Source organism: Lampetra fluviatilis, unplaced genomic scaffold, assembly GCF_964198595.1.
Source record: "Lampetra fluviatilis unplaced genomic scaffold, kcLamFluv1.1 SCAFFOLD_1018, whole genome shotgun sequence".
NCBI lineage: Eukaryota > Metazoa > Chordata > Hyperoartia > Petromyzontiformes > Petromyzontidae > Lampetra > Lampetra fluviatilis.
Genome location: NW_027620807.1, coordinates 1 through 24,000, shown reverse-complemented (window position 1 = coordinate 24,000; position 24,000 = coordinate 1). Strand labels below are relative to the sequence as shown.

General features: G+C 55.6%; 1 protein-coding gene across 1 annotated transcript; it reads right to left on the bottom strand.

Annotated features, from left to right (window-relative positions):
- Positions 1–398: 398 nt before the first annotated feature.
- LOC144954403 (CUGBP Elav-like family member 2) lies at positions 399–22,523 on the bottom strand. The gene is made up of 3 exons (XM_078884906.1): positions 22,358–22,523; positions 15,342–15,477; positions 399–4,607 (listed from the first exon to the last, which is right to left on the bottom strand). The coding sequence occupies exons 1-2, from the start codon at positions 22,452–22,454 to the stop codon at positions 15,350–15,352; spliced, it is 225 nt and encodes a 74-aa protein (XP_078741032.1). The 5' UTR covers positions 22,455–22,523; the 3' UTR covers positions 399–4,607; positions 15,342–15,349.
- Between the last annotated feature and the right edge of the window lie 1,477 nt (positions 22,524–24,000).

The window sequence follows — 24,000 nt, the reverse complement described above, 5'->3', positions numbered from 1 at the left end:
TCTATTTACTTGAGCTCTACGTGGGGAAGGGGGCTAGTCGTTGGGGGTGTGGGTCCCCCCGCCGTTGAACTGAAAAGCACGACGATGATTGGGGATGTTTTCACCATCTATGTATTGTCGTGGAGAGGGGGGGGGGGAAGGCCCACATCAGGGGCCTGCACTGAAGGCCACCACACGATGGCCCTGCAAGGGAGAACGCTGCTGCTCAGTTTGGGTGGATCGAGGCGGGGGAGAGAATCAAGCCCCGGGCAAGGAGTTTGTGTGGCCATTGAAGAGGGGGGGGGGGGGGGAATGGAGGATGGGGGGGGGCGAGAAGGATGAGGGGTGGGGATTGAGGGGGGGGGAAAGGAGGGCAGCCCCCCCCCCCTCCCAATACGTTCCATTCATTGACTACCACATTCTGATAAGCCCCCCCCCCCTCCTCTCTCCTCCCCCTTAACTTGTATTTAAGAACTTGCATCTTGGAATTTCTGCCTCACTTGACGCAGCAAATCTGGCTGTGGACGGTCCCACCTGATGACGGAGACTCGCGTTGCCTCCGAAACGTCCGCTATTTTTATTATTTTATTTTTATTAATTTTGCTTTTTACCTACGTGGTGACTTTACCGAAAAAACTACGAGCACGAATCCTTGCGGTCACGAAAGCTTCAAATCTAGAAATAGCATGTGAGAGGATGGAAGAGAGGGGAGGAATAAAAATAAAAAAGGAACCCCCCCCATTTGCGAATAACCAAAAAGCGCTTTCCCCGGACGGTGACTCTCCTCCTCCGCAAGTTGGGTGCCTGCCTTTAGAACCGACAGCCCAAGGGGCAAAGCGAGCGACCGGGCTACGGAGGCGGTGGACACGAAGGAGCCGAGGGCGGGTGGGGGGCGCGGAGAGTGTCGCTGAGCTAGGGATGGCGGCAGTGTTGGTGTTGTTGATTTGGCCGAGCATCTGCCAAAGTCACTCGAACTGCGGTTGGCGATGCTGCCCCAAGCGGGGGTCAAGGACTACCCCCCCCCCCCCCTGCAAAACTACGGCTTACGACTTGCGCGTTTCGCCACATTAAAACCAATCGGTCTCCGCTTTAAACCCAATGTCTCCGTTTTCAACCCGGACCGTTTTAAGCCCAGACTTTGTGCTTTAATCCCAATCTTTATCTGCTTTAAACGCAGCCTCTACTTTAAACGCAGCCTTTTTCTGTTTAAAACCCAGCCTTTCCTCTACTTTAAACCCAATCTTTGTCGGCTTTAAACCGAACCTTTCTCCGTTTAAACCCAGCCTCTGTTTTAAATCCAAATACAATCTTTCCGTTTTAAAAACCCAATCTTTCTCTGCTTTAAACCCAGCTTTTCCGTTTAAAACCCAGCCTTTCTCTGCTTTAAACCCAATCTCTTTCCGTTTTAAATCCAGCTTTTCTCTGCTTTAAACCAAACCTGTTTAAACCCAGCCTCTGCTTTAATCCCAATCTTTATCTGCTTTAAACCCAGCCTCTGCTTTAAACCCAGCCTTTTTCTGTTCAAAACCGAGCCTTTCTCTACTTTAAACCAAATCTGTCGGTTTTAAACCGAACCTTTCTCCGTTTTAAACCCAGCCTCTGTTTTAAATACAATCTTTCCGTTTTAAAAACCCAATCTTTCTCTGCTTTAAACCCAGCCTTTATTTAAAACCCAAACTTTCTCTGCTTTAAACCCAATCTGTGTCCGTTTTAAACCCAATCTTTCTGTTTGAAACCCAGCCTTAGTTTGAAACCCAGCCTATTTTAAACCGAGCTTTTCTCTGCCTTAAACCGAACCTGTTTTAAACCCAGCCTCTGCTTTAATCCCAATCTTTATCTGCTTTAAACGCAGCCTCTACTTTAAATGCAGCCTTTTTCTGTTTAAAACCCAGCCTTTCCTCTACTTTAAACCCAATCTTTGTCGGCTTTAAACCGAACCTTTCTCCGTTTAAACCCAGCCTCTGTTTTAAATCCAAATCCAATCTTTCCGTTTTAAAAACCCAATCTTTCTCTGCTTTAAACCCAGCTTTTTCCGTTTAAAACCCAGCCTTTCTCTGCTTTAAACCCAATCTGTTTCCGTTTTAAATCCAGCTTTTCTCTGCTTTAAACCAAACCTGTTTAAACCCAGCCTCTGCTTTAATCCCAATCTTTATCTGCTTTAAACCCAGCCTCTGCTTTAAACCCAGTCTTTTTCTGTTTAAAACCCAGCCTTTCTCTACTTTAAACCCAATCTTTGTCGGCTTTAAACCGAACCTTTCTCCGTTTTAAACCCAGCCTCTGTTTTAAATACAATCTTTCCGTTTTAAAAACCCAATCTTTCTCTGCTTTAAACCCAGCCTTTGTTTAAAACCCAGCCTTTGTTTGAAACCCAGCCTTTGTTTGAAACCCAGCCTTTGTTTAAAACCCAGCCTTTGTTTAAAACCCAGCCTTTGTTTAAAACCTAGCCTTTGTTTGAAACCCAACCTTTCTCTGCTTTAAACCCAATCCGTCTCCGTTTCAAACCCAATCTTTCTGTTTCAAACCCAGACTTTGTTTTGAAACCCAGCCTATTTTAAACCGAGCTTTTCTCCGCCTTAAACCGAACCCGTTTTAACGCCAGCCTCTACTTTAACTCCATCCTGGAAGTCTGGGAGAGGCAGCGATTACGGAAGAGGGTGGGTGGGGGTTAAGGGGGGAGGGGAGGGGGTGTACGAGAGCGGGTCACAACGCTTACTTGTTCACAAAACACCAGCGGGTTACAGAAAAACTTTGAAACAGCAAACACAACAACGTGTGTCGTTACGGGGGGGGGGGGGTGGGCGGGGCGAACGGTAACACAGAACGTCAACGGTTGACGCTCGAAAGAAAAAAAGGCACACGACAAGATGCGGTTAAACGAATGACGGCAACGCCGACTGGCGACATTTATATAATTCATCTGCCGCACGAGTCGGTAACAAAGTTCAAACGACACGACGTGATTGCGCTGTGCGCGCGTACACACACACACACACACGTTGGTACACGGACACAGCGTTACCCCACGTTGTACTCAAATAAAAAAAACACGGCCGTTCTGCCGTTACACGACAAAGGGGGGGGGGGGGGTTTAAAGAGGGGGTAAACTACACCACAGGCGAGTGGGCGCGCACGCTCGCGCGTTACAACGCTGCGTGGTGGCGGTGGTGGCGGTGGTGGCGGTGGTGGCGGTGTGCGTGTGTGCGCGCGTGGATGTGCGTGTGTGTGTGGTGGGTTAGTTTCATGGCTGGGGCGATCCCGAGACTACCTGACCCGGTTGTGACCAGCGATACCATCAATTGAATGGGCCACGGGTCTGGGTGCTTTGTGCTTTTCAAATCCCCCGACTCTCTGCTCTCCAAGCCATTAAGGACCTTTCATCCGAGACAGATCAAATGGGGAGGCCGATTGATGTCCAGTAGCTTTCGAGGGATGGCTCCTTATTGGTCAATCGTGTTAGGTATGCTGAAGATCTGCTCGCTCAGGGGGAGAAGTTGGAGGCGCTTGCTGCTGAACCTGGAGAGTGCCACTAGGAGGTGGGGTCTTACCACCATCAGCCCCACCAAAACCAAACACCTGCCTGGGTAGTTTGTTATCCATCCCTTTAGCAGTGGGGCAGTTGTGGAGAATACCTGGGCAGTGTGTTTATGACCAGCTTTGGTTTGGCAGCAGAGATCTCACTCCGCATTAATAGGGTCGTCTAACGCTGCTGTGTGGAAGCTACCCGGTCTGTTTCTCCACACGAAGGCCAATAATGCCCCTCCCTTCTCTACGCTGGCGAAACGTGGACCCACGCCCCCCCTCTTTAAAATGGAACATCTGCGTCGGTTAGAAACATTTAGGCTGGCCCACCTACGATCCATCCTGGGTGTAACCAGGCTGGATTGTGCGAGGAGCTCACAAATGCTTCAATGATCTGGACAAAGTCCCATCGGCGAGCTCCTCCGGCAGGCAAGGCTGCGTTGGCTGGATGCTACTGGTCAGTTGGGGGCAGTCTACCCTCCAGCAAGAGCAGAGAGGTGACGCTCACAACAACGAGCGGATCACCGGGCAGCTAAAACACAGCAAGCTGTCACAGGCGTAAAACGCATCTGCCAATCTCAAGTCGGTCAACCCATGGCACCTGTGTGTCCCGTGACCTCCTGCCAGCAGCGAGCCTTCGACACTTCGCTTGGCCTCAAAGTGCACCTGGCCTGGCACAAGCCCCGTGGTGACAGCTGTTGTTATGTGTCGGTGTGTGCGTACGTGTGTGTGTGTGTGCGTGCGTGCGTCGCTAACAACACTTGCCCCAACGGTTCCGTGAAGGATATGCGTGGATGGTCGCGAGTATGCGTGTGGGAGCGTTCCGTACAGCTGTTTGAACGGGCGCGCAACCGTTTGTACGGCCGTTTGTACGCGTGTGTCTGAACGGGTGGGTGCGGGAGCTTCTGCACGAGATTATTTGATTGGTCCGGGTTGGCGAGTGTGCGAGTGTTCATCGAGTGTGTTCATCACGAGCGTGCGGTGCGTGCGGTGCGGTGCGTGCGTTACACCACCAACAGCTCACAAAGAACCCGGAAGGTTAACAGATTTGTTTTAACACGTCACGTCAACGGTAGAGACACGGGTACAGCCCACGTACCAAACGTTTTCTAGAAAGGGGGGGAGGGGGGGGGCAGAGACAAATACGCAACACGCACAGACACAAATGCACACGCACAGACACCAACAGAGACAGAGAGAGAGACAACGAGAGACAGACACAGACAGACACAGACGGACGGCAAGAGCCGTTATCAACAAAGTGGGTTCCAAGACACTTGGCTCATGTGTTACGGGTCGGACACGGTAACCACAACAACGGCAGACGACACTTTCGCCCGGCAAAGCAACACCACAGCGACAGGGCGACTCAAGCACAACTCCAAAACCCTCTCTCCAGGGGGACGAAGATTTCGCATTTTGGCCACGGTTGCGGTGGGCGGTGCGGAAGGGGGGTTACGGCGGTCATCAGACTGGCGGTTAGCGTTGGCGTTTTGGCCCTGCCACCACCACCGCCACGCACACGAACGGGACGTGCGGACGAGGGGCAACGGAGACACGGACAGGGAGGGGGGGGGGGTGAGTGACCACGGGACACGGAAAGGCAAAGGGGAGGCAGCCTGGATTTACGGGAAACGACGCGGCGGCCCCGTGAGCCGCTGACTAAACTAAAGGGCCTCTTCTTACTTTACCCGGGTGACGAAAGGCCTCAGAGCGAGATTTTTTTTGACAAGCCCCGAGAACGAGATGGACATCGCCGATGATGGGAGCTCAACGGAGCGGACTATGTCATCACCTTCAACGTCCTTTATTCACAACATTGGAACCTCATTTGGCAGTAAAAAAATATGATAATTGGTTTTTAAATCCTTTATATTAAGTTCGCTTGCTTGCTTAGGACCGTGCAAATCTTTCGGTCGTTTTTTAACACACTTCCCGTGATCCAATCGAGCTGACATTTTGCACGCAGACTCGTTGTGCGTGACAATTAATGTTCGTGGAATTTTTTTTCCCAAAATTTTACACTTTTTAGGACAAAAATATTATATTAAATTACCAATTGCTTAATGGTGCAATGCAATCATCTGACCCATAGGTGGCAGCCATCTCAAGCCAGAGGACGAGAGGACTCTAGCCGCCACGCATATAAAGGATTTATAGTGAAAAACTTAGTTTTGACGGGTTATACTTGTTTTACCCTTCTATCTGGCAACAAAACTGACATCTTTTTTTACAAGGAGTCGTGTTTGCGTAGACCACAATACCTGCGGTCATAATGCAAACAAAAAACACAACTCTGATAATGTATATAATATATATTATCAGACGCTGTCTTTCCGACAGACCTGTTCTTCACCTGAGGACGGCTGCTTGCGTTGTGGCCGAAACGTCGTGAGAATTATTTTGCTTTATTTTTATTACTTTATCATTTCCCTTCTACGCGATGACTTCACCGAAAGAACCAAGAAGATGTTTTCAGAGTTACGTTTGGTAAAGAAAACAATCATTCATGTCCTTTATTTAGCCACGAGAACGGCCCTCCCCCCCCCCCCACCTCCACCCCACCGAGATTCACCGTCTCTCGACCGGCTGACAGAGCTCGCAAACGGGTTTTGATTCCTTACCCGTACCCATACCCGGCCGCACCAGGGTCGCAAACGGGTACCCGTACCCGGCCGTACCCGTACCCTACCCAGCCGGGTACGGGTATCGGGTACCCGATTGCGACCTCTGGGATGAAGCCACGTTGCAGGCGCGGGTGGGTTGATTCTCGGAACTTGAATTGTGAGAAGAGACAAGACGTTGGGAAATGAGTGACAATCACGGTGACTCAGCAGTGACTCACAGCCTACCCGTACCCGTACCCGGCCGCACCAGGGTCGCAAACGGATACCCGTACCCGGCCGGGTACGGGTAGCCGGGTATTGGGTAGGGTACGGGTATCGGGTACCCGGTTGCGACCTCTGGCAATCGTGCTGTGACGGTTCCAACCTGAAGACGGAGGCTTGTGTTGCCTCCGAAACGTCGTGATTTTTATTTTATTTTTATTTTATTTATTTTCTTTAACTTTTATTAATTTTATCTTTTTATTTTTTTACCTACATGGTGACTTTACCGAAAAAACCCAAGAGTTATGAATCCTTGCAGTCACAAAAGCTTACAAATCTAGAATTCCATCTCACGAGTGGGTGAGAACAGCCCAGCGAGGGGAACTTGACAGTCGGTGTCGTGTGGGTCTTTCTCCCACCCCCTCGAAGCCAAAGTTGCCCCCCCCCCCACCTCACCCCCCCCCCATTCCCTACCCCCCCACCCCCCCCCCCACTCCCTACCCCCCCCACCCACCCACTCCCTACCCCCCCCACTCTCACCCCCCCCCCACTACCTACCACCTATAAAGATACATACAGACCCAGAGACACATACTAACCCATAGAGACCCAGAGACCCACAGAGACCCATAGAGATACACAGAGACACATACTAACCCATAGAGACCCATAGAGACCCATAGACCCACAGAGACCCATAGAGATACACAGAGACACATACTAACCCATAGAGACCGAGAGAGACCCACAGAGACCCATAGAGATGCACAGAGACCCATAGAGACCCATAGAGACCCATAGAGATACAGATACCCATAGAGACCCACAGAGACCCATAGAGACACACAGAGACACACAGAGACCCACAGAGACCCAGAGATACACAGAGACCCACAGAGACCCACAGAGATGCACAGAGACCCACAGAGACCCACATAGACCCACAGAGACACATAGAGACCCACAGAGACCCACAGAGACCCACAGAGATACACAGAGACCCACAGAGACCCACAGCGACCCACAGAGATACACAGAGACCCACAGAGACCCACAGCGACCCACAGAGATACACAGAGACCCACAGAGATACACAGAGACCCACAGAGATACACAGAGACCCATAGAGACACATAGAGACCCACAGAGATACACAGAGACCCATAGAGATACACAGAGACCCACAGAGATACAGAGACCCACAGAGATACACAGAGACCCACAGAGACCCACAGAGACACACAGAGACCCACAGAGACCCACAGAGACCCACAGAGACGCACAGAGACCCACAGAGACCCACAGAGACCCACAGAGACACACAGAGACCCACAGAGATACAGAGACCCATAGAGATACACAGAGACCCATAGAGACCCATAGAGACACATACAGACCCAGAGACCCATAGAGATACACAGAGACCCACAGAGATACACAGAGACCCACAGAGACCCACAGAGATGCACAGAGACCCACAGAGACCCACATAGACCCACAGAGACACATAGAGACCCACAGAGATACACAGAGACCCACAGAGACCCACAGCGACCCACAGAGATACACAGAGACCCACAGAGACCCACAGCGACCCACAGAGATACACAGAGACCCACAGAGATACACAGAGACCCACAGAGATACACAGAGACCCATAGAGACACATAGAGACCCACAGAGATACACAGAGACCCATAGAGATACACAGAGACCCACAGAGATACAGAGACCCACAGAGATACACAGAGACCCACAGAGACCCACAGAGACACACAGAGACCCACAGAGACCCACAGAGACGCACAGAGACCCACAGAGACCCACAGAGACCCACAGAGACACACAGAGACCCACAGAGATACAGAGACCCATAGAGATACACAGAGACCCATAGAGACCCATAGAGACCCATAGAGACACATACAGACCCAGAGACCCATAGAGATACACAGAGACCCACAGAGATACACAGAGACCCACAGAGACCCACAGAGACACACAGAGACCCACAGAGACGCACAGAGACCCACAGAGACCCACAGAGACCCACAGAGACACACAGAGACCCACAGAGACCCACAGAGACCCACAGAGACACACAGAGATACACAGAGACCCACAGAGATACACAGAGACCCATAGAGATACACAGATGCCCATAGAGACCCACAGAGATACACAGAGACCCATAGAGATACACAGAGACCCACAGAGATACACAGAGACCCACAGAGACCCACAGAGACACACAGAGACCCACAGAGACCCACAGAGACGCACAGAGACCCACAGAGACCCACAGAGACCCACAGAAACACACAGAGACCCACAGAGATACAGAGACCCATAGAGATACACAGAGACCCATAGGGATACACAGTGACCCATAGAGACCCATAGAGACCCATAGAGACACATACAGACCCAGAGACCCATAGAGATACACAGAGACCCACAGAGATACACAGAGACCCACAGAGACCCACAGAGACACACAGAGACCCACAGAGACGCACAGAGACCCACAGAGACCCACAGAGACCCACAGAGACCCACAGAGACACACAGAGACCCACAGAGACCCACAGAGACCCACAGAGACACACAGAGATACACAGAGACCCACAGAGATACACAGAGACCCATAGAGATACACAGATGCCCATAGAGACCCACAGAGATACACAGAGACCCATAGAGATACACAGAGACCCACAGAGATACACAGAGACCCACAGAGATACACAGAGACCCACAGAGACACACAGAGACCCACAGAGACCCACAGAGACGCACAGAGACCCACAGAGACCCACAGAGACCCACAGAGACACACAGAGACCCACAGAGATACAGAGACCCATAGAGATACACAGAGACCCATAGGGATACACAGTGACCCATAGAGACCCATAGAGACCCATAGAGACACATACAGACCCAGAGACCCATAGAGATACACAGAGACCCACAGAGATACACAGAGACCCACAGAGACCCACAGAGACACACAGAGACCCACAGAGACGCACAGAGACCCACAGAGACCCACAGAGACACACAGAGACCCACAGAGACCCACAGAGACACACAGAGATACACAGAGACCCACAGAGATACACAGAGACCCATAGAGATACACAGATGCCCATAGAGACCCACAGAGATCCACAGAGACCCACAGAGACCCACAGAGATACACAAAGACCCACAGAGACCCACAGATGGGCCTGGCAATCCCACAAAACGACCGCAGCTCAAACGAAGCGGAAATTCATTGCGGCCAAAACACGGCGCATTGACCGGGAAGTCCGGCCCGATTCCAACCTCAACAAACCCTCTGCCGGGTGTTAGCGTGGTAGGCGGGGCGTGGTAGGTTAGTGTGGTAGGTGTGGTGTGTGTGGTAGGCGTGGTAGCTGTGGTAGGTGTGGTAGGTGTGGTAGGTGTGGTAGGTTAGTGTGGTAGGTGTGGTGTGTGTGGTAGGTGTGGTGTGTGTGGTAGGTGTGGTGTGTGTGGTGTGTGTGGTATGTGTGGTAGGTTAGTGTGGTAGGTGTGGTGTGTGTGGTAGGTGTGGTAGGTGTGGTGTGTGTGGTATGTGTGGTATGTGTGGTAGGTGTGGTAGGTGTGGTAGGTGTGGTGTGTGTGGTATGTGTGGTAGGTTAGTGTGGTAGGTGTGGTGTGTGTGGTAGGTGTGGTAGGTTAGTGTGGTAGGTGTGGTGTGTGTGGTAGGTGTGGTAGGTGTGGTATGTGTGGTATGTGTGGTATGTGTGGTAGGTGTGGTAGGTGTGGTAGGTGTGGTGTGTGTGGTAGGTGTGGTGTGTGTGGTGTGTGTGGTATGTGTGGTAGGTTAGTGTGGTAGGTGTGGTGTGTGTGGTAGGTGTGGTAGGTGTGGTGTGTGTGGTATGTGTGGTAGGTTAGTGTGGTAGGTGTGGTGTGTGTGGTAGGTGTGGTAGGTGTGGTGTGTGTGGTATGTGTGGTAGGTTAGTGTGGTAGGTGTGGTGTGTGTGGTAGGTGTGGTAGGTGTGGTAGGTGTGGTAGGTGTGGTAGGTGTGGTGTGTGTGGTAGGTGTGGTATGTGTGGTAGGTGTGGTAGGTGTGGTAGGTGTGGTAGGTGTGGTAGGTTAGTGTGGTAGGTGTGGTGTGTGTGGTAGGTGTGGTAGGTTAGTGTGGTAGGTGTGGTAGGTGTGGTAGGTGTGGTGTGTGTGGTAGGTGTGGTATGTGTGGTAGGTGTGGTGTGTGTGGTAGGTGTGGTAGGTGTGGTATGTGTGGTATGTGTGGTATGTGTGGTAGGTGTGGTAGGTGTGGTAGGTGTGGTGTGTGTGGTAGGTGTGGTAGGTGTGGTGTGTGTGGTATGTGTGGTAGGTTAGTGTGGTAGGTGTGGTGTGTGTGGTAGGTGTGGTAGGTGTGGTAGGTGTGGTAGGTGTGGTAGGTGTGGTGTGTGTGGTAGGTGTGGTGTGTGTGGTAGGTGTGGTGTGTGTGGTGTGTGTGGTATGTGTGGTATGTGTGGTAGGTGTGGTAGGTGTGGTGTGTGTGGTAGGTGTGGTAGGTTAGTGTGGTAGGTGTGGTGTGTGTGGTAGGTGTGGTAGGTTAGTGTGGTAGGTGTGGTGTGTGTGGTAGGTGTGGTAGGTGTGGTATGTGTGGTATGTGTGGTATGTGTGGTAGGTGTGGTAGGTGTGGTAGGTGTGGTGTGTGTGGTAGGTGTGGTAGGTGTGGTGTGTGTGGTAGGTGTGGTAGGTGTGGTAGGTGTGGTAGGTGTGGTAGGTGTGGTGTGTGTGGTAGGTGTGGTGTGTGTGGTAGGTGTGGTGTGTGTGGTGTGTGTGGTATGTGTGGTAGGTGTGGTAGGTGTGGTGTGTGTGGTAGGTGTGGTAGGTGTGGTGTGTGTGGTGTGTGTGGTATGTGTGGTAGGTGTGGTAGGTGTGGTAGGTGTGGTAGGTGTGGTAGGTGTGGTGTGTGTGGTAGGTGTGGTATGTGTGGTAGGTGTGGTAGGTGTGGTAGGTGTGGTGTGTGTGGTGTGTGTGGTAGGTGTGGTAGGTGTGGTAGGTTAGTGTGGTAGGTGTGGTAGGTGTGGTAGGTGTGGTAGGTGTGGTAGGTTAGTGTGGTGTGTGTGGGTGTGTGTGGTAGGTGTGGTAGGTGTGGTGTGTGTGGTATGTGTGGTAGGTTAGTGTGGTAGGTGTGGTGTGTGTGGTAGGTGTGGTAGGTGTGGTAGGTGTGGTAGGTGTGGTAGGTGTGGTAGGTGCGGTGTGTGTGGTAGGTGTGGTATGTGTGGTAGGTTAGTGTGGTAGGTGTGGTGTGTGTGGTAGGTGTGGTAGGTGTGGCGTGGTAGGTAGTAGGCGTGGTAGGTGTGGTAGGTGTATGTGTGGTAGGTGTGGTATGTGTGGTAGGTTAGTGTGGTAGGTGTGGTAGGTGTGGTAGGTGTGGTAGGTGTGGTAGGTGTGGCGTGGTAGGTAGTAGGCGTGGTAGGTGTGGTAGGTGTATGTGTGGTAGGTGTGGCGTGGTAGGTAGTAGGCGTGGTAGGTGTGGTATGTGTGGTAGGTGTGGTAGGTGTGGTAGGTGTGGTAGGTGCGGTGTGTGTGGTAGGTGTGGTATGTGTGGTAGGTTAGTGTGGTAGGTGTGGTGTGTGTGGTAGGTGTGGTAGGTGTGGTAGGTGTGGTAGGTGTGGTAGGTGTGGCGTGGTAGGTAGTAGGTGTGGTAGGTGTATGTGTGGTAGGTGTGGCGTGGTAGGTAGTAGGCGTGGTAGGTGTGGTAGGTGTGGTAGGTGTGGTAGGTGTGGTAGGTGTGGTAGGTGTGGCGTGGTAGGTAGTAGGTGTAGTAGGTGGTAGGCGTGGTAGGTGTGGTAGGCGTGGTAGGTGTGGTAGGTGTGGTAGGTGTGGTAGGTGTGGTAGGTGTGGTAGGTGTGGTAGGTAGTAGGCGTGGTAGGTGTGGTAGGTGTGGTAGGTTAGTGTGGTAGGTGTGGTAGGTGTGGTAGGTGTGGTAGGTGTGGTAGGTTAGTGTGGTGTGTGTGGTGTGTGTGGTAGGTGTGGTAGGTGTGGTGTGTGTGGTATGTGTGGTAGGTTAGTGTGGTAGGTGTGGTGTGTGTGGTAGGTGTGGTAGGTGTGGTAGGTGTGGTAGGTGTGGTAGGTGTGGTAGGTGCGGTGTGTGTGGTAGGTGTGGTATGTGTGGTAGGTTAGTGTGGTAGGTGTGGTGTGTGTGGTAGGTGTGGTAGGTGTGGCGTGGTAGGTAGTAGGCGTGGTAGGTGTGGTAGGTGTATGTGTGGTAGGTGTGGTATGTGTGGTAGGTTAGTGTGGTAGGTGTGGTAGGTGTGGTAGGTGTGGTAGGTGTGGTAGGTGTGGCGTGGTAGGTAGTAGGCGTGGTAGGTGTGGTAGGTGTATGTGTGGTAGGTGTGGCGTGGTAGGTAGTAGGCGTGGTAGGTGTGGTATGTGTGGTAGGTGTGGTAGGTGTGGTAGGTGTGGTAGGTGCGGTGTGTGTGGTAGGTGTGGTATGTGTGGTAGGTTAGTGTGGTAGGTGTGGTGTGTGTGGTAGGTGTGGTAGGTGTGGTAGGTGTGGTAGGTGTGGTAGGTGTGGTAGGTGTGGTAGGTGTGGCGTGGTAGGTAGTAGGTGTGGTAGGTGTATGTGTGGTAGGTGTGCGTGGTAGGTAGTAGGCGTGGTAGGTGTGGTAGGTGTGGTAGGTGTGGTAGGTGTGGTAGGTGTGGTAGGTGTGGCGTGGTAGGTAGTAGGTGTAGTAGGTGGTAGGCGTGGTAGGTGTGGTAGGCGTGGTAGGTGTGGTAGGTGTGGTAGGTGTGGTAGGTGTGGTAGGTGTGGTAGGTAGTAGGCGTGGTAGGTGTGGTAGGTGTGCTAGGTGTGGTAGGTGTGGTAGGTGTGGTAGGTGTGGTAGGTGTGCTAGGTGTGGTAGGTGTGGTAGGTGTGGTAGGTGTGCTAGGTGTGCTAGGTGTGGTAGGTGTGGTAGGTGTGGTAGGTGTGGTAGGTGTGGTAGGTGTGGTAGGTGTGCTAGGTGTGCTAGGTGTGGTAGGTGTGGTAGGTGTGGTAGGTGTGCTAGGTGTGCTAGGTGTGGTAGGTGTGGTAGGTGTGGTAGGTGTGCTAGGTGTGCTAGGTGTGGTAGGTGTGGTAGGTGTGGTAGGTGTGGTAGGTGTGCTAGGTGTGCTAGGTGTGGTAGGTGTGGTAGGTGTGGTAGGCGTGGTAGGCGTGGTAGGTGTGGTAGGTGTGCTAGGTGTGGTAGGTGTGGTAGGTGTGGTAGGTGTGCTAGGTGTGCTAGGTGTGGTAGGTGTGGTAGGTGTGGTAGGTGTGGTAGGTGTGGTGTGTGTGGTAGGTGTGGTGTGTGTGGTGTGTGTGGTAGGTGTGGTAGGTGGTAGGCGTGGTAGGTGTGGTAGGTGTGGTAGGTGTGGTAGGTGTGGTAGGTGTGCTAGGTGTGGTAGGTGTGGTAGGTGTGGTAGGTGTGCTAGGTGTGCTAGGTGTGGTAGGTGTGGTAGGTGTGGTAGGTGTGCTAGGTGTGCTAGGTGTGGTAGGTGTGGTAGGTGTGGTAGGTGTGGTAGGTGTGCTAGGTGTGGTAGGTGTGGTAGGTGTGGTAGGTGTGCTAGGTGTGCTAGGTGTGGTAGGTGTGGTAGGTGTGGTAGGTGTGGTAGGTGTGCTAGGTGTGCTAGGTGTGGTAGGTGTGGTAGGTGTGGTAGGCGTGGTAGGCGTGGTAGGTGTGGTAGGTGTGGTAGGTGTGCTAGGTGTGGTAGGTGTGGTAGGTGTGGTAGGTGTGCTAGGTGTGCTAGGTGTGGTAGGTGTGGTAGGTGTGGTAGGTGTGGTAGGTGTGGTGTGTGTGGTAGGTGTGGTGTGTGTGGTGTGTGTGGTATGTGTGGTAGGTGTGGTAGGTGTGGTAGGTGTGGTGTGTGTGGTGTGTGTGGTATGTGTGGTAGGTGTGGTAGGTGTGGTAGGTGTGGTAGGTGTGGTAGGTGTGGTATGTGTGGTGTGTGTGGTAGGTGTGGTAGGTGTGGTAGGTGTGGTATGTGTGGTAGGTGTGGTAGGTGTGGTGTGTGTGGTAGGTGTGGAGTGGTAGGTAGTAGGCGTGGTAGGTGTGGTAGGTGTGGTGTGTGTGGTAGGTGTGGAGTGGTAGGTAGTAGGCGTGGTAGGTGTGGTAGGTGTGGTGTGTGTGGTGTGTGTGGTAGGTGTGGTAGGTGTGGTAGGTGTGGTAGGTGTGGAGTGGTAGGTAGTAGGCGTGGTAGGTGTGGCGTGGTAGGTGTGGTAGGTGTGGTAGGTGTGGTAGGTGTGGTAGGTGTGGTATGTGTGTGCAGGTACCTGTGGGGTCAGTAGGGTTTGTGGTAGGTGTGGTAGGTGTGGTAGGTGTGGTGTGGTAGGTGTGGTAGGTGTGGTAGGTGTGGTAGGTGTGGTATGTGTGGTAGGTGTGTGCAGGTACCTGTGGGGTCAGTAGGGTTTGTGGTAGGTGTGGTAGGTGTGGTAGGTGTGGTATGTGTGGTATGTGTGGTAGGTGTGTGCAGGTACCTGTGGGTCAGTAGGGTTTGTGGTAGGTGTGGTAGGTGTGGTAGGTGTGGTGTGGTAGGTGTGGTAGGTGTGGTAGGTGTGGTAGGTGTGGTATGTGTGGTATGTGTGGTAGGTGTGTGCAGGTACCTGTGGGGTCAGTAGGGTTTGTGGTAGGTGTGGTAGGTGTGGTAGGTGTGGTGTGGTAGGCGTGGTATGTGTGGTATGTGTGGTAGGTGTGTGCAGGTACCTGTGGGGTCAGTAGGGTTTGTGGTAGGTGTGGTAGGTGTGGTAGGTGTGGTGTGGTAGGTGTGGTATGTGTGGTAGGTGTGTGCAGGTACCTGTGGGGTCAGTAGGGTTTGTGGTAGGTGTGGTAGGTGTGGTAGGTGTGGTGTGGTAGGTGTGGTATGTGTGGTATGTGTGGTAGGTGTGTGCAGGTACCTGTGGGGTCAGTAGGGTTTGTGGTATGTGTGGTATGTGTGGTAGGTGTGTGCAGGTACCTGTGGGGTCAGTAGGGTTTGTGGTAGGTGTGGTAGGTGTGGTAGGTGTGTGCAGGTACCTGTGGGGTCAGTAGGGTTTGCCGTCGTTCTTGTTGCGCTTGAGCTGAACCTTCAGCCGCTTCATCCCAATCTGGAAGCCGTTCATGGCCTGGATGGCAGCCTGGGCCGATCCTGCAGAGTCGTAGCTCACAAAGCCTGCGGGTGAGTGAGAGGGTGAGCGGGTGAGTGGGTGAGAGGGTGAGTGAGAGGGTGAGTGGGTGAGTGGGTGGGTGAGAGGGTGAGTGGGTGAGTGAGAGGGTGAGAGGGTGAGTGGGTGAGTGAGTGAGAGGGTGAGAGGGTGGATGGCAGCCTGGGCCGATCCTGCAGAGTCGTAGCTCACAAAGCCTGCGGGTGAGTGGGAGGGTGAGCGGGTGAGAGGGTGAGTGGGTGGGTGGGTGAGTGAGAGGGTGAGTGAGAGGGTGAGTGGGTGGGTGAGTGAGTGAGAGGGTGAGTGAGTGAGAGGGTGGATGGCAGCCTGGGCCGATCCTGCAGAGTCGTAGCTTACAAAGCCTGCGGGTGAGTGAGAGGGTGAGCGGGTGGGTGAGTGGGTGAGTGGGTGAGAGGGTGAGTGAGAGGGTGAGTGGGTGGGTGAGTGAGTGAGAGGGTGAGTGAGTGAGAGGGTGGATGGCAGCCTGGGCCGATCCTGCAGAGTCGTAGCTTACAAAGCCTGCGGGTGAGTGAGAGGGTGAGCGGGTGAGAGGGTGGGTGAGTGGGTGAGTGGGTGAGAGGGTGAGTGAGAGGGTGAGTGGGTGGGTGAGTGAGTGAGAGGGTGAGTGAGTGAGAGGGTGGATGGCAGCCTGGGCCGATCCTGCAGAGTCGTAGCTCACAAAGCCTGCGGGTGAGTGAGAGGGTGAGCGGGTGAGAGGGTGGGTGAGTGGGTGAGTGGGTGAGAGGGTGAGTGGGTGGGTGAGTGAGTGGGTGAGTGGGTGAGTGAGAGGGTGAGAGGGTGAGTGGGTGAGTGAGTGAGAGGGTGAGAGGGTGGATGGCAGCCTGGGCCGATCCTGCAGAGTCGTAGCTTACAAAGCCTGCGGGTGAGTGAGAGGGTGAGCGGGTGAGAGGGTGGGTGAGTGGGTGAGTGGGTGAGTGGGTGAGAGGGTGAGTGAGAGGGTGAGAGGGTGAGTGGGTGAGTGAGTGAGAGGGTGAGAGGGTGAGAGGGTGGATGGCAGCCTGGGCCGATCCTGCAGAGTCGTAGCTCACAAAGCCTGCGGGTGAGTGAGAGGGTGAGCGGGTGAGAGGGTGAGTGGGTGAGTGGGTGAGTGAGAGGGTGAGTGGGTGAGTGAGAGGGTGAGAGGGTGAGTGGGTGAGTGAGTGAGAGGGTGAGAGGGTGGATGGCAGCCTGGGCCGATCCTGCAGAGTCGTAGCTTACAAAGCCTGCGGGGTGAGTGAGAGGGTGAGCGGGTGAGAGGGTGGGTGAGTGGGTGAGTGGGTGAGTGGGTGAGAGGGTGAGTGAGAGGGTGAGAGGGTGAGTGGGTGAGTGAGTGAGAGGGTGAGAGGGTGAGAGGGTGGATGGCAGCCTGGGCCGATCCTGCAGAGTCATAACTTACAAAGCCTGCGGGTGAGTGAGAGGGTGAGCGGGTGAGAGGGTGGGTGAGTGGGTGAGTGGGTGAGTGGGTGAGAGGGTGAGTGGGTGAGTGGGTGAGAGGGTGAGTGAGAGGGGTGGGTGAGAGGGTGAGTGGGTGGGTGAGAGGGTGAGTGAGAGGGTGAGTGAGAGGGTGAGTGAGAGGGTGAGTGGGTGAGTGGGTGAGTGAGAGGGTGAGAGGGTGAGTGGGTGAGAGGGTGAGTGGGTGAGTGGGTGAGAGGGTGGGTGAGAGGGTGAGTGGGTGGGTGAGAGGGTGAGTGGGTGAGCGGGTGAGTGAGAGGGTGAGTGAGAGGGTGAGTGGGTGAGAGGGTGAGTGGGTGAGTGGGTGAGTGAGAGGGTGAGTGGGTGAGTGGGTGAGAGGGTGAGTGGGTGAGTGGGTGAGAGGGTGGGTGAGAGGGTGAGTGGGTGGGTGAGAGGGTGAGTGGGTGAGTGGGTGAGTGAGAGGGTGAGTGAGAGGGTGAGTGGGTGAGAGGGTGAGTGGGTGAGTGGGTGAGTGAGAGGGTGAGAGGGTGAGTGGGTGAGCGGGTGAGTGAGAGGGTGAGTGAGAGGGTGAGTGGGTGAGAGGGTGAGTGGGTGAGTGGGTGAGTGGGTGAGAGGGTGAGTGGGTGAGTGGGTGAGAGGGTGGGTGAGAGGGTGAGTGGGTGGGTGAGAGGGTGAGTGGGTGGGTGGGTGAGAGGGTGAGTGGGTGAGTGGGTGAGTGGGTGGGTGAGAGGGTGAGTGGGTGGTGAGTGAGTGAGAGGGTGAGTGAGAGGGTGAGTGGGTGAGAGGGTGAGTGGGTGAGAGGGTGAGTGGGTGAGAGGGTGAGTGAGAGGGTGAGTGGGTGAGAGGGTGAGTGGGTGAGTGGGTGAGTGGGTGGGTGAGAGGGTGAGTGGGTGAGTGAGAGGGTGAGTGGGTGAGTGAGAGGGTGAGTGGGTGAGAGGGTGAGTGGGTGAGTGGGTGGGTGAGAGGTGAGTGGGTGAGTGAGAGGGTGAGAGGGTGAGTGGGTGAGTGGGTGAGTGGGTGAGAGGGTGAGTGGGTGAGAGGGTGAGTGGGTGAGAGGGTGAGTGGGTGAGAGGGTGAGTGGGTGAGTGGGTGGGTGAGAGGGTGAGTGGGTGGGTGAGTGAGAGGGTGAGTGAGAGGGTGAGTGGGTGAGAGGGTGAGTGGGTGAGAGGGTGAGTGGGTGAGAGGGTGAGTGGGTGAGTGGGTGAGTGAGAGGGTGAGTGGGTGAGAGGGTGAGTGGGTGAGTGGGTGAGTGGGTGGGTGAGAGGGTGAGTGGGTGAGTGAGAGGGTGAGTGGGTGAGAGGGTGAGTGGGTGAGTGGGTGAGTGGGTGGGTGAGAGGGTGAGAGGGTGAGTGGGTGAGTGGGTGAGGTGGGTGAGAGGTGAGTGGGTGAGTGGGTGAGAGGGTGAGTGAGAGGGTGAGTGAGAGGGTGAGTGGGTGAGTGAGAGGGTGAGTGGGTGAGAGGGTGAGTGGGTGAGTGGTGAGTGGGTGAGTGAGTGGGTGAGCGGGTGAGTGAGAGGGTGAGTGAGAGGGTGAGTGGGTGAGAGGGTGAGTGGGTGAGTGGGTGAGTGGGTGAGTGGGTGAGAGGGTGAGTGGGTGAGTGGGTGAGAGGGTGGGTGAGAGGGTGAGTGGGTGGGTGAGAGGGTGAGTGGGTGGGTGGGTGAGAGGGTGAGTGGGTGAGTGGGTGAGTGGGTGAGTGGGTGGGTGAGAGGGTGAGTGGGTGGGTGAGTGAGTGAGAGGGTGAGTGAGAGGGTGAGTGGGTGAGAGGGTGAGTGGGTGAGAGGGTGAGTGGGTGAGAGGGTGAGTGGGTGAGAGGGTGAGTGGGTGAGTGGGTGAGTGGGTGGGTGAGAGGGTGAGTGGGTGAGTGAGAGGGTGAGTGGGTGAGTGGGTGAGTGGGTGAGTGGGTGAGTGGGTGGGTGAGAGGGTGAGTGGGTGAGTGAGAGGGTGAGAGGGTGAGTGGGTGAGTGGGTGGGTGAGAGGGTGAGTGGGTGAGAGGGTGAGTGGGTGAGAGGGTGAGTGGGTGAGAGGGTGAGAGGGTGAGTGAGAGGGTGAGTGGGTGAGAGGGTGAGTGGGTGAGAGGGTGAGTGGGTGAGAGGGTGAGTGGGTGAGTGGGTGGGTGAGAGGGTGAGTGGGTGGGTGAGTGAGAGGGTGAGTGAGAGGGTGAGTGGGTGAGAGGGTGAGTGGGTGAGAGGGTGAGTGGGTGAGAGGGTGAGTGGGTGAGTGGGTGAGTGAGTGGGTGAGAGGGTGAGTGGGTGAGTGGGTGAGTGGGTGGGTGAGAGGGTGAGTGGGTGAGTGAGAGGGTGAGTGGGTGAGAGGGTGAGTGGGTGAGTGGGTGAGTGGGTGGGTGAGAGGGTGAGTGGGTGAGTGAGAGGATGAGAGGGTGAGTGGGTGAGTGGGTGAGAGGGTGAGTGGGTGAGTGGGTGAGTGAGAGGGTGAGTGAGAGGGTGAGTGGGTGAGTGAGAGGGTGAGTGGGTGAGAGGGTGAGTGGGTGAGTGGGTGAGTGGGTGGGTGAGAGGGTGAGTGGGTGAGTGAGAGGGTGAGTGGGTGAGAGGGTGAGTGGGTGAGTGGGTGAGTGAGAGGGTGAGTGGGTGAGAGGGTGAGTGGGTGAGTGGGTGAGTGGGTGAGTGAGAGGGTGAGTGAGAGGGTGAGTGGGTGGGTGAGAGGGTGAGTGAGAGGGTGGGTGAGAGGGTGAGTGGGTGGGTGAGTGGGTGAGTGAGAGGGTGAGTGAGAGGGTGAGTGGGTGGGTGAGAGGTGAGTGAGAGGGTGAGTGAGAGGGTGGGTGAGAGGGTGAGTGGGTGGGTGAGAGGGTGAGTGAGAGGGTGGGTGAGAGGGTGAGTGGGTGGGTGAGTGGGTGAGTGAGTGGGTGGGTGAGAGGGTGGGTGAGAGGGTGAGTGGGTGAGTGAGAGGGTGGGTGAGAGGGTGAGTGGGTGGGTGAGTGGGTGGGTGAGAGGGTGGGTGAGAGGGTGAGTGGGTGGGTGAGAGGGTGAGTGAGAGGGTGGGTGAGAGGGTGGGTGAGAGGGTGAGTGGGTGGGTGAGTGGGTGAGTGAGAGGGTGAGTGAGAGGGTGAGTGGGAGGTGAGTGGGTGGGTGAGAGGGTGAGTGAGAGGGTGGGTGAGAGGGTGAGTGAGAGGGTGAGTGAGAGGGTGGGTGAGAGGGTGAGTGGGTGGGTGAGTGGGTGGGTGAGAGGGTGGGTGAGAGGGTGAGTGGGTGGGTGAGAGGGTGAGTGGGTGGGTGAGAGGGTGAGTGAGAGGGTGGGTGAGAGGGTGAGTGGGTGGGTGAGTGGGTGAGTGAGAGGGTGAGTGAGAGGGTGAGTGGGTGAGTGAGAGGGTGGGTGAGAGGGTGAGTGGGTGGGTGAGAGGGTGAGTGAGAGGGTGGGTGAGAGGGTGAGTGGGTGGGTGAGTGGGTGAGTGGGTGAGTGAGTGGGTGGGTGAGAGGGTGGGTGAGAGGGTGAGTGGGTGGGTGGGTGAGTGGGTGGGTGAGTGGGTGGGTGAGTGGGTGGGTGAGTGGTGGGTGAGTGGGTGGGTGAGAGGGTGGGTGAGAGGGTGAGTGAGAGGGTGAGTGGGTGGGTGAGAGGGTGAGTGAGAGGGTGGGTGGGTGGGTGAGTGGGTGAGTGAGAGGGTGAGTGAGAGGGTGAGTGGGTGGGTGAGTGGGTGAGTGAGAGGGTGGGTGAGAGGGTGAGTGGGTGGGTGAGAGGGTGAGTGAGAGGGTGGGTGAGAGGGTGAGTGGGTGGGTGAGTGGGTGGGTGAGAGGGTGAGTGGGTGAGTGGGTGAGAGAGTGGGTGAGAGGGTGGGTGAGAGGGTGAGTGGGTGGGTGAGAGGGTGAGTGGGTGAGTGGGTGAGTGAGTGGGTGGGTGAGTGGGTGAGTGGGTGGGTGAGTGGGTGGGTGGGTGAGTGGGTGAGTGGGTGGGTGAGTGGGTGAGTGGGTGGGTGAGTGGGTGGGTGAGTGAGTGGGTGAGTGGGTGAGTGGGTGGGTGGGTGGGTGAGTGGGTGGGTGGGTGAGTGGGTGGGTGGGTGGGTGGGTGAGTGGGTGGTGAGTGGGTGGGTGAGTGGGTGGGTGAGTGAGTGGGTTGTTGAGTGAGTGTGTGAGTAGGTGGGTGAGTGGGCGATTGAGTGGGCGAGTTGGTGGGGGATGTGGGCGGGTGAGTGGGCGAGTGGGTGAGTGGGCGGGTCGGTGAGCGGGCGGGTGAGTGGTTGAGTGAATGGCGAGTCAGTGGAAGACTGGGTTAGTGCATGGGCGAGTGAGTAGGTGAGCAAGTGGGTGACTGGGTACAATCTGTGATCAGTGTGATCAGTGTGATCTGTGCGATCAGTGCGATCAGTGCGATCAGTGCGATCAGTGCGATCAGTGCGATCAGTGCGATCAGTGCGATCAGTGCGATCAGTGCGATCAGTGCGATCAGTGCGATCAGTGCGATCAGTGCGATCAGTGCGATCAGTGCGATCAGTGCGATCAGTGCGATCTGTGCGATCAGTGCGATCAGTGCGATCAGTGCGATCAGTGCGATCAGTGCGATCAGTGCGATCAGTGCGATCAGTGCGATCAGTGCGATCAGTGCGATCAGTGCGATCAGTGCGATCAGTGCGATCAGTGCGATCAGTGCGATCAGTGCGATCTGTGCGATCTGTGCGATCAGTGCGATCAGTGCGATCAGTGCGATCAGTGCGATCAGTGCGATCAGTGCGATCAGTGCGATCAGTGCGATCAGTGCGATCAGTGCGATCAGTGCGATCAGTGCGATCAGTGCGATCAGTGCGATCAGTGCGATCAGTGCGATCAGTGCGATCAGTGCGATCTGTGCGATCTGTGCGATCAGTGCGATCAGTGCGATCTGCGCGATCAGCGCGATCAGCGCGATCAGCGCGATCAGCGCGATCAGCGCGATCAGTGCGATCAGTGCGATCTGTGCGATCTGTGCGATCTGTGCGATCTGTGCGATCTGTGCGATCAGTGCGATCAGTGCGATCTGTGCGATCTGTGCGATCAGTGCGATCAGTGCGATCAGTGCGATCAGTGCGATCAGTGCGATCAGTGCGATCAGTGCGATCTGTGCGATCTGTGCGATCTGTGCGATCAGTGCGATCAGTGCGATCAGTGCGATCAGTGCGATCAGTGCGATCAGTGCGATCTGTGCGATCAGTGCGATCAGTGCGATCAGTGCGATCAGTGCGATCAGTGCGATCAGTGCGATCAGTGCGATCAGTGCGATCTGTGCGATCAGTGCGATCAGTGCGATCTGTGCGATCTGTGCGATCAGTGCGATCAGTGCGATCAGTGCGATCAGTGCGATCTGTGCGATCTGTGCGATCAGTGCGATCAGTGCGATCAGTGCGATCAGTGCGATCAGTGCGATCAGTGCGATCAGTGCGATCAGTGCGATCAGTGCGATCAGTGCGATCAGTGCGATCAGTGCGATCAGTGCGATCAGTGCGATCAGTGCGATCAGTGCGATCAGTGCGATCAGTGCGATCTGTGCAGGTCACCGAAGCACTTGCTGATCTTGGTGACGCGATCGATGAACACCTTGGCAGACACGACGTTGCCGAACGGCACGAACATCTGCATGAGGTCGCAATCCATGAACTCCTGGGGTAGGTGGTACACGAACAGATTCGCTCCCTCGGGGCCTACGCAGACGCACGGGGAGAGAGACAGAGAGACACGGTGAGAGAGACACGGTGAGAGACAGACACGGTGAGAGAGAGAGAGAGACACGGTGAGAGAGAGAGAGACACGGTGAGAGAGAGAGAGACACGGTGAGAGAGAGAGAGACACGGTGAGACACGGTGAGAGAGAGAGAGACACGGTGAGACACGGTGAGAGAGAGAGAGACACGGGGAGAGAGAGAGACACGGTGAGAGAGAGAGAGACACGGTGAGAGAGAGAGAGACACGGGGAGAGAGAGAGACACGGGGAGAGAGAGAGAGACACGGGGAGAGAGAGAGAGACACGGGGAGAGAGAGAGAGACACGGGGAGAGAGAGAGAGACACGGGGAGAGAGAGACACGGGGAGAGAGAGAGAGACACGGGGAGAGAGAGAGAGACACGGGGAGAGAGAGAGAGACACGGGGAGAGAGAGAGAGACACGGGGAGAGAGAGAGAGACACGGGGAGAGAGAGAGAGACACGGGGAGAGAGAGAGACACGGGGAGAGAGAGACACGGGGAGAGAGAGACACGGTGAGAGAGAGAGAGACACGGTGAGAGAGAGAGAGACACGGTGAGAGAGAGAGAGACACGGGGAGAGAGAGAGAGACACGGGGAGAGAGAGAGAGACACGGGGAGAGAGAGAGAGACACGGGGAGAGAGAGAGAGACACGGGGAGAGAGAGAGAGACACGGGGAGAGAGAGAGAGACACGGGGAGAGAGAGAGACACGGGGAGAGAGAGAGACGGGGAGAGAGAGACGGGGAGAGAGAGAGACACGGTGTGAGAGAGACACGGGGAGAGAGAGAGACACGGGGAGAGAGAGAGAGACACGGGGAGAGAGAGAGAGACACGGGGAGAGAGAGAGAGACACGGGGAGAGAGAGAGAGACACGGGGAGAGAGAGAGAGAGACACGGGGAGAGAGAGAGACACGGGGAGAGAGAGAGACACGGGGAGAGGGAGACACGGGGAGAGAGAGAGACACGGGGAGAGAGAGACACGGGGAGAGAGACACGGGAGAGAGAGAGACGGGGAGATAGAGAGACACGGTGAGAGAGAGAGAGACACGGTGAGACACGGTGAGAGAGAGAGAGAGAGAGACACGGAGAGAGAGACACGGGAAAAGAGACAGAGAGACACGGGGAGAGAGAGAGACACGGGGAGAGAGAGACACGGGGAGAGAGAGAGACACGGGGAGAGAGACACGGGGAGAGGGAGACACGGGGAGGGAGAGAGAGAGACGGGGAGAGAGAGACGGGGAGAGAGACACGGGGAGAGAGACACGGGGAGAGAGACACGGGGAGAGAGACACGGGGAGAGAGACACGGGGAGAGAGACACGGGGAGAGAGACACGGGGAGAGAGACACGGGGAGAGAGACACGGGGAGAGAGACACGGGGAGAGAGACACGGGAGAGAGACACGGGGAGAGAGACACGGGGAGAGAGACACGGGGAGAGAGACACGGGGAGAGAGACACGGG

What these genes read in the sequence shown, in the direction of transcription:
- LOC144954403 (XM_078884906.1), bottom strand. Translation starts at nt 22,454, where the DNA reads ATGGATTGCGACCTCATGCAGATGTTCGTGCCGTTCGGCAACGTCGTG. An exon ending in CAAGATCAGCAAGTGCTTCG is followed by an intron (nt 15,478 to 22,357) that starts GTGACCTGCACA and finishes ACTCACCCGCAG; the next exon opens with GCTTTGTGAGCTACGACTCT.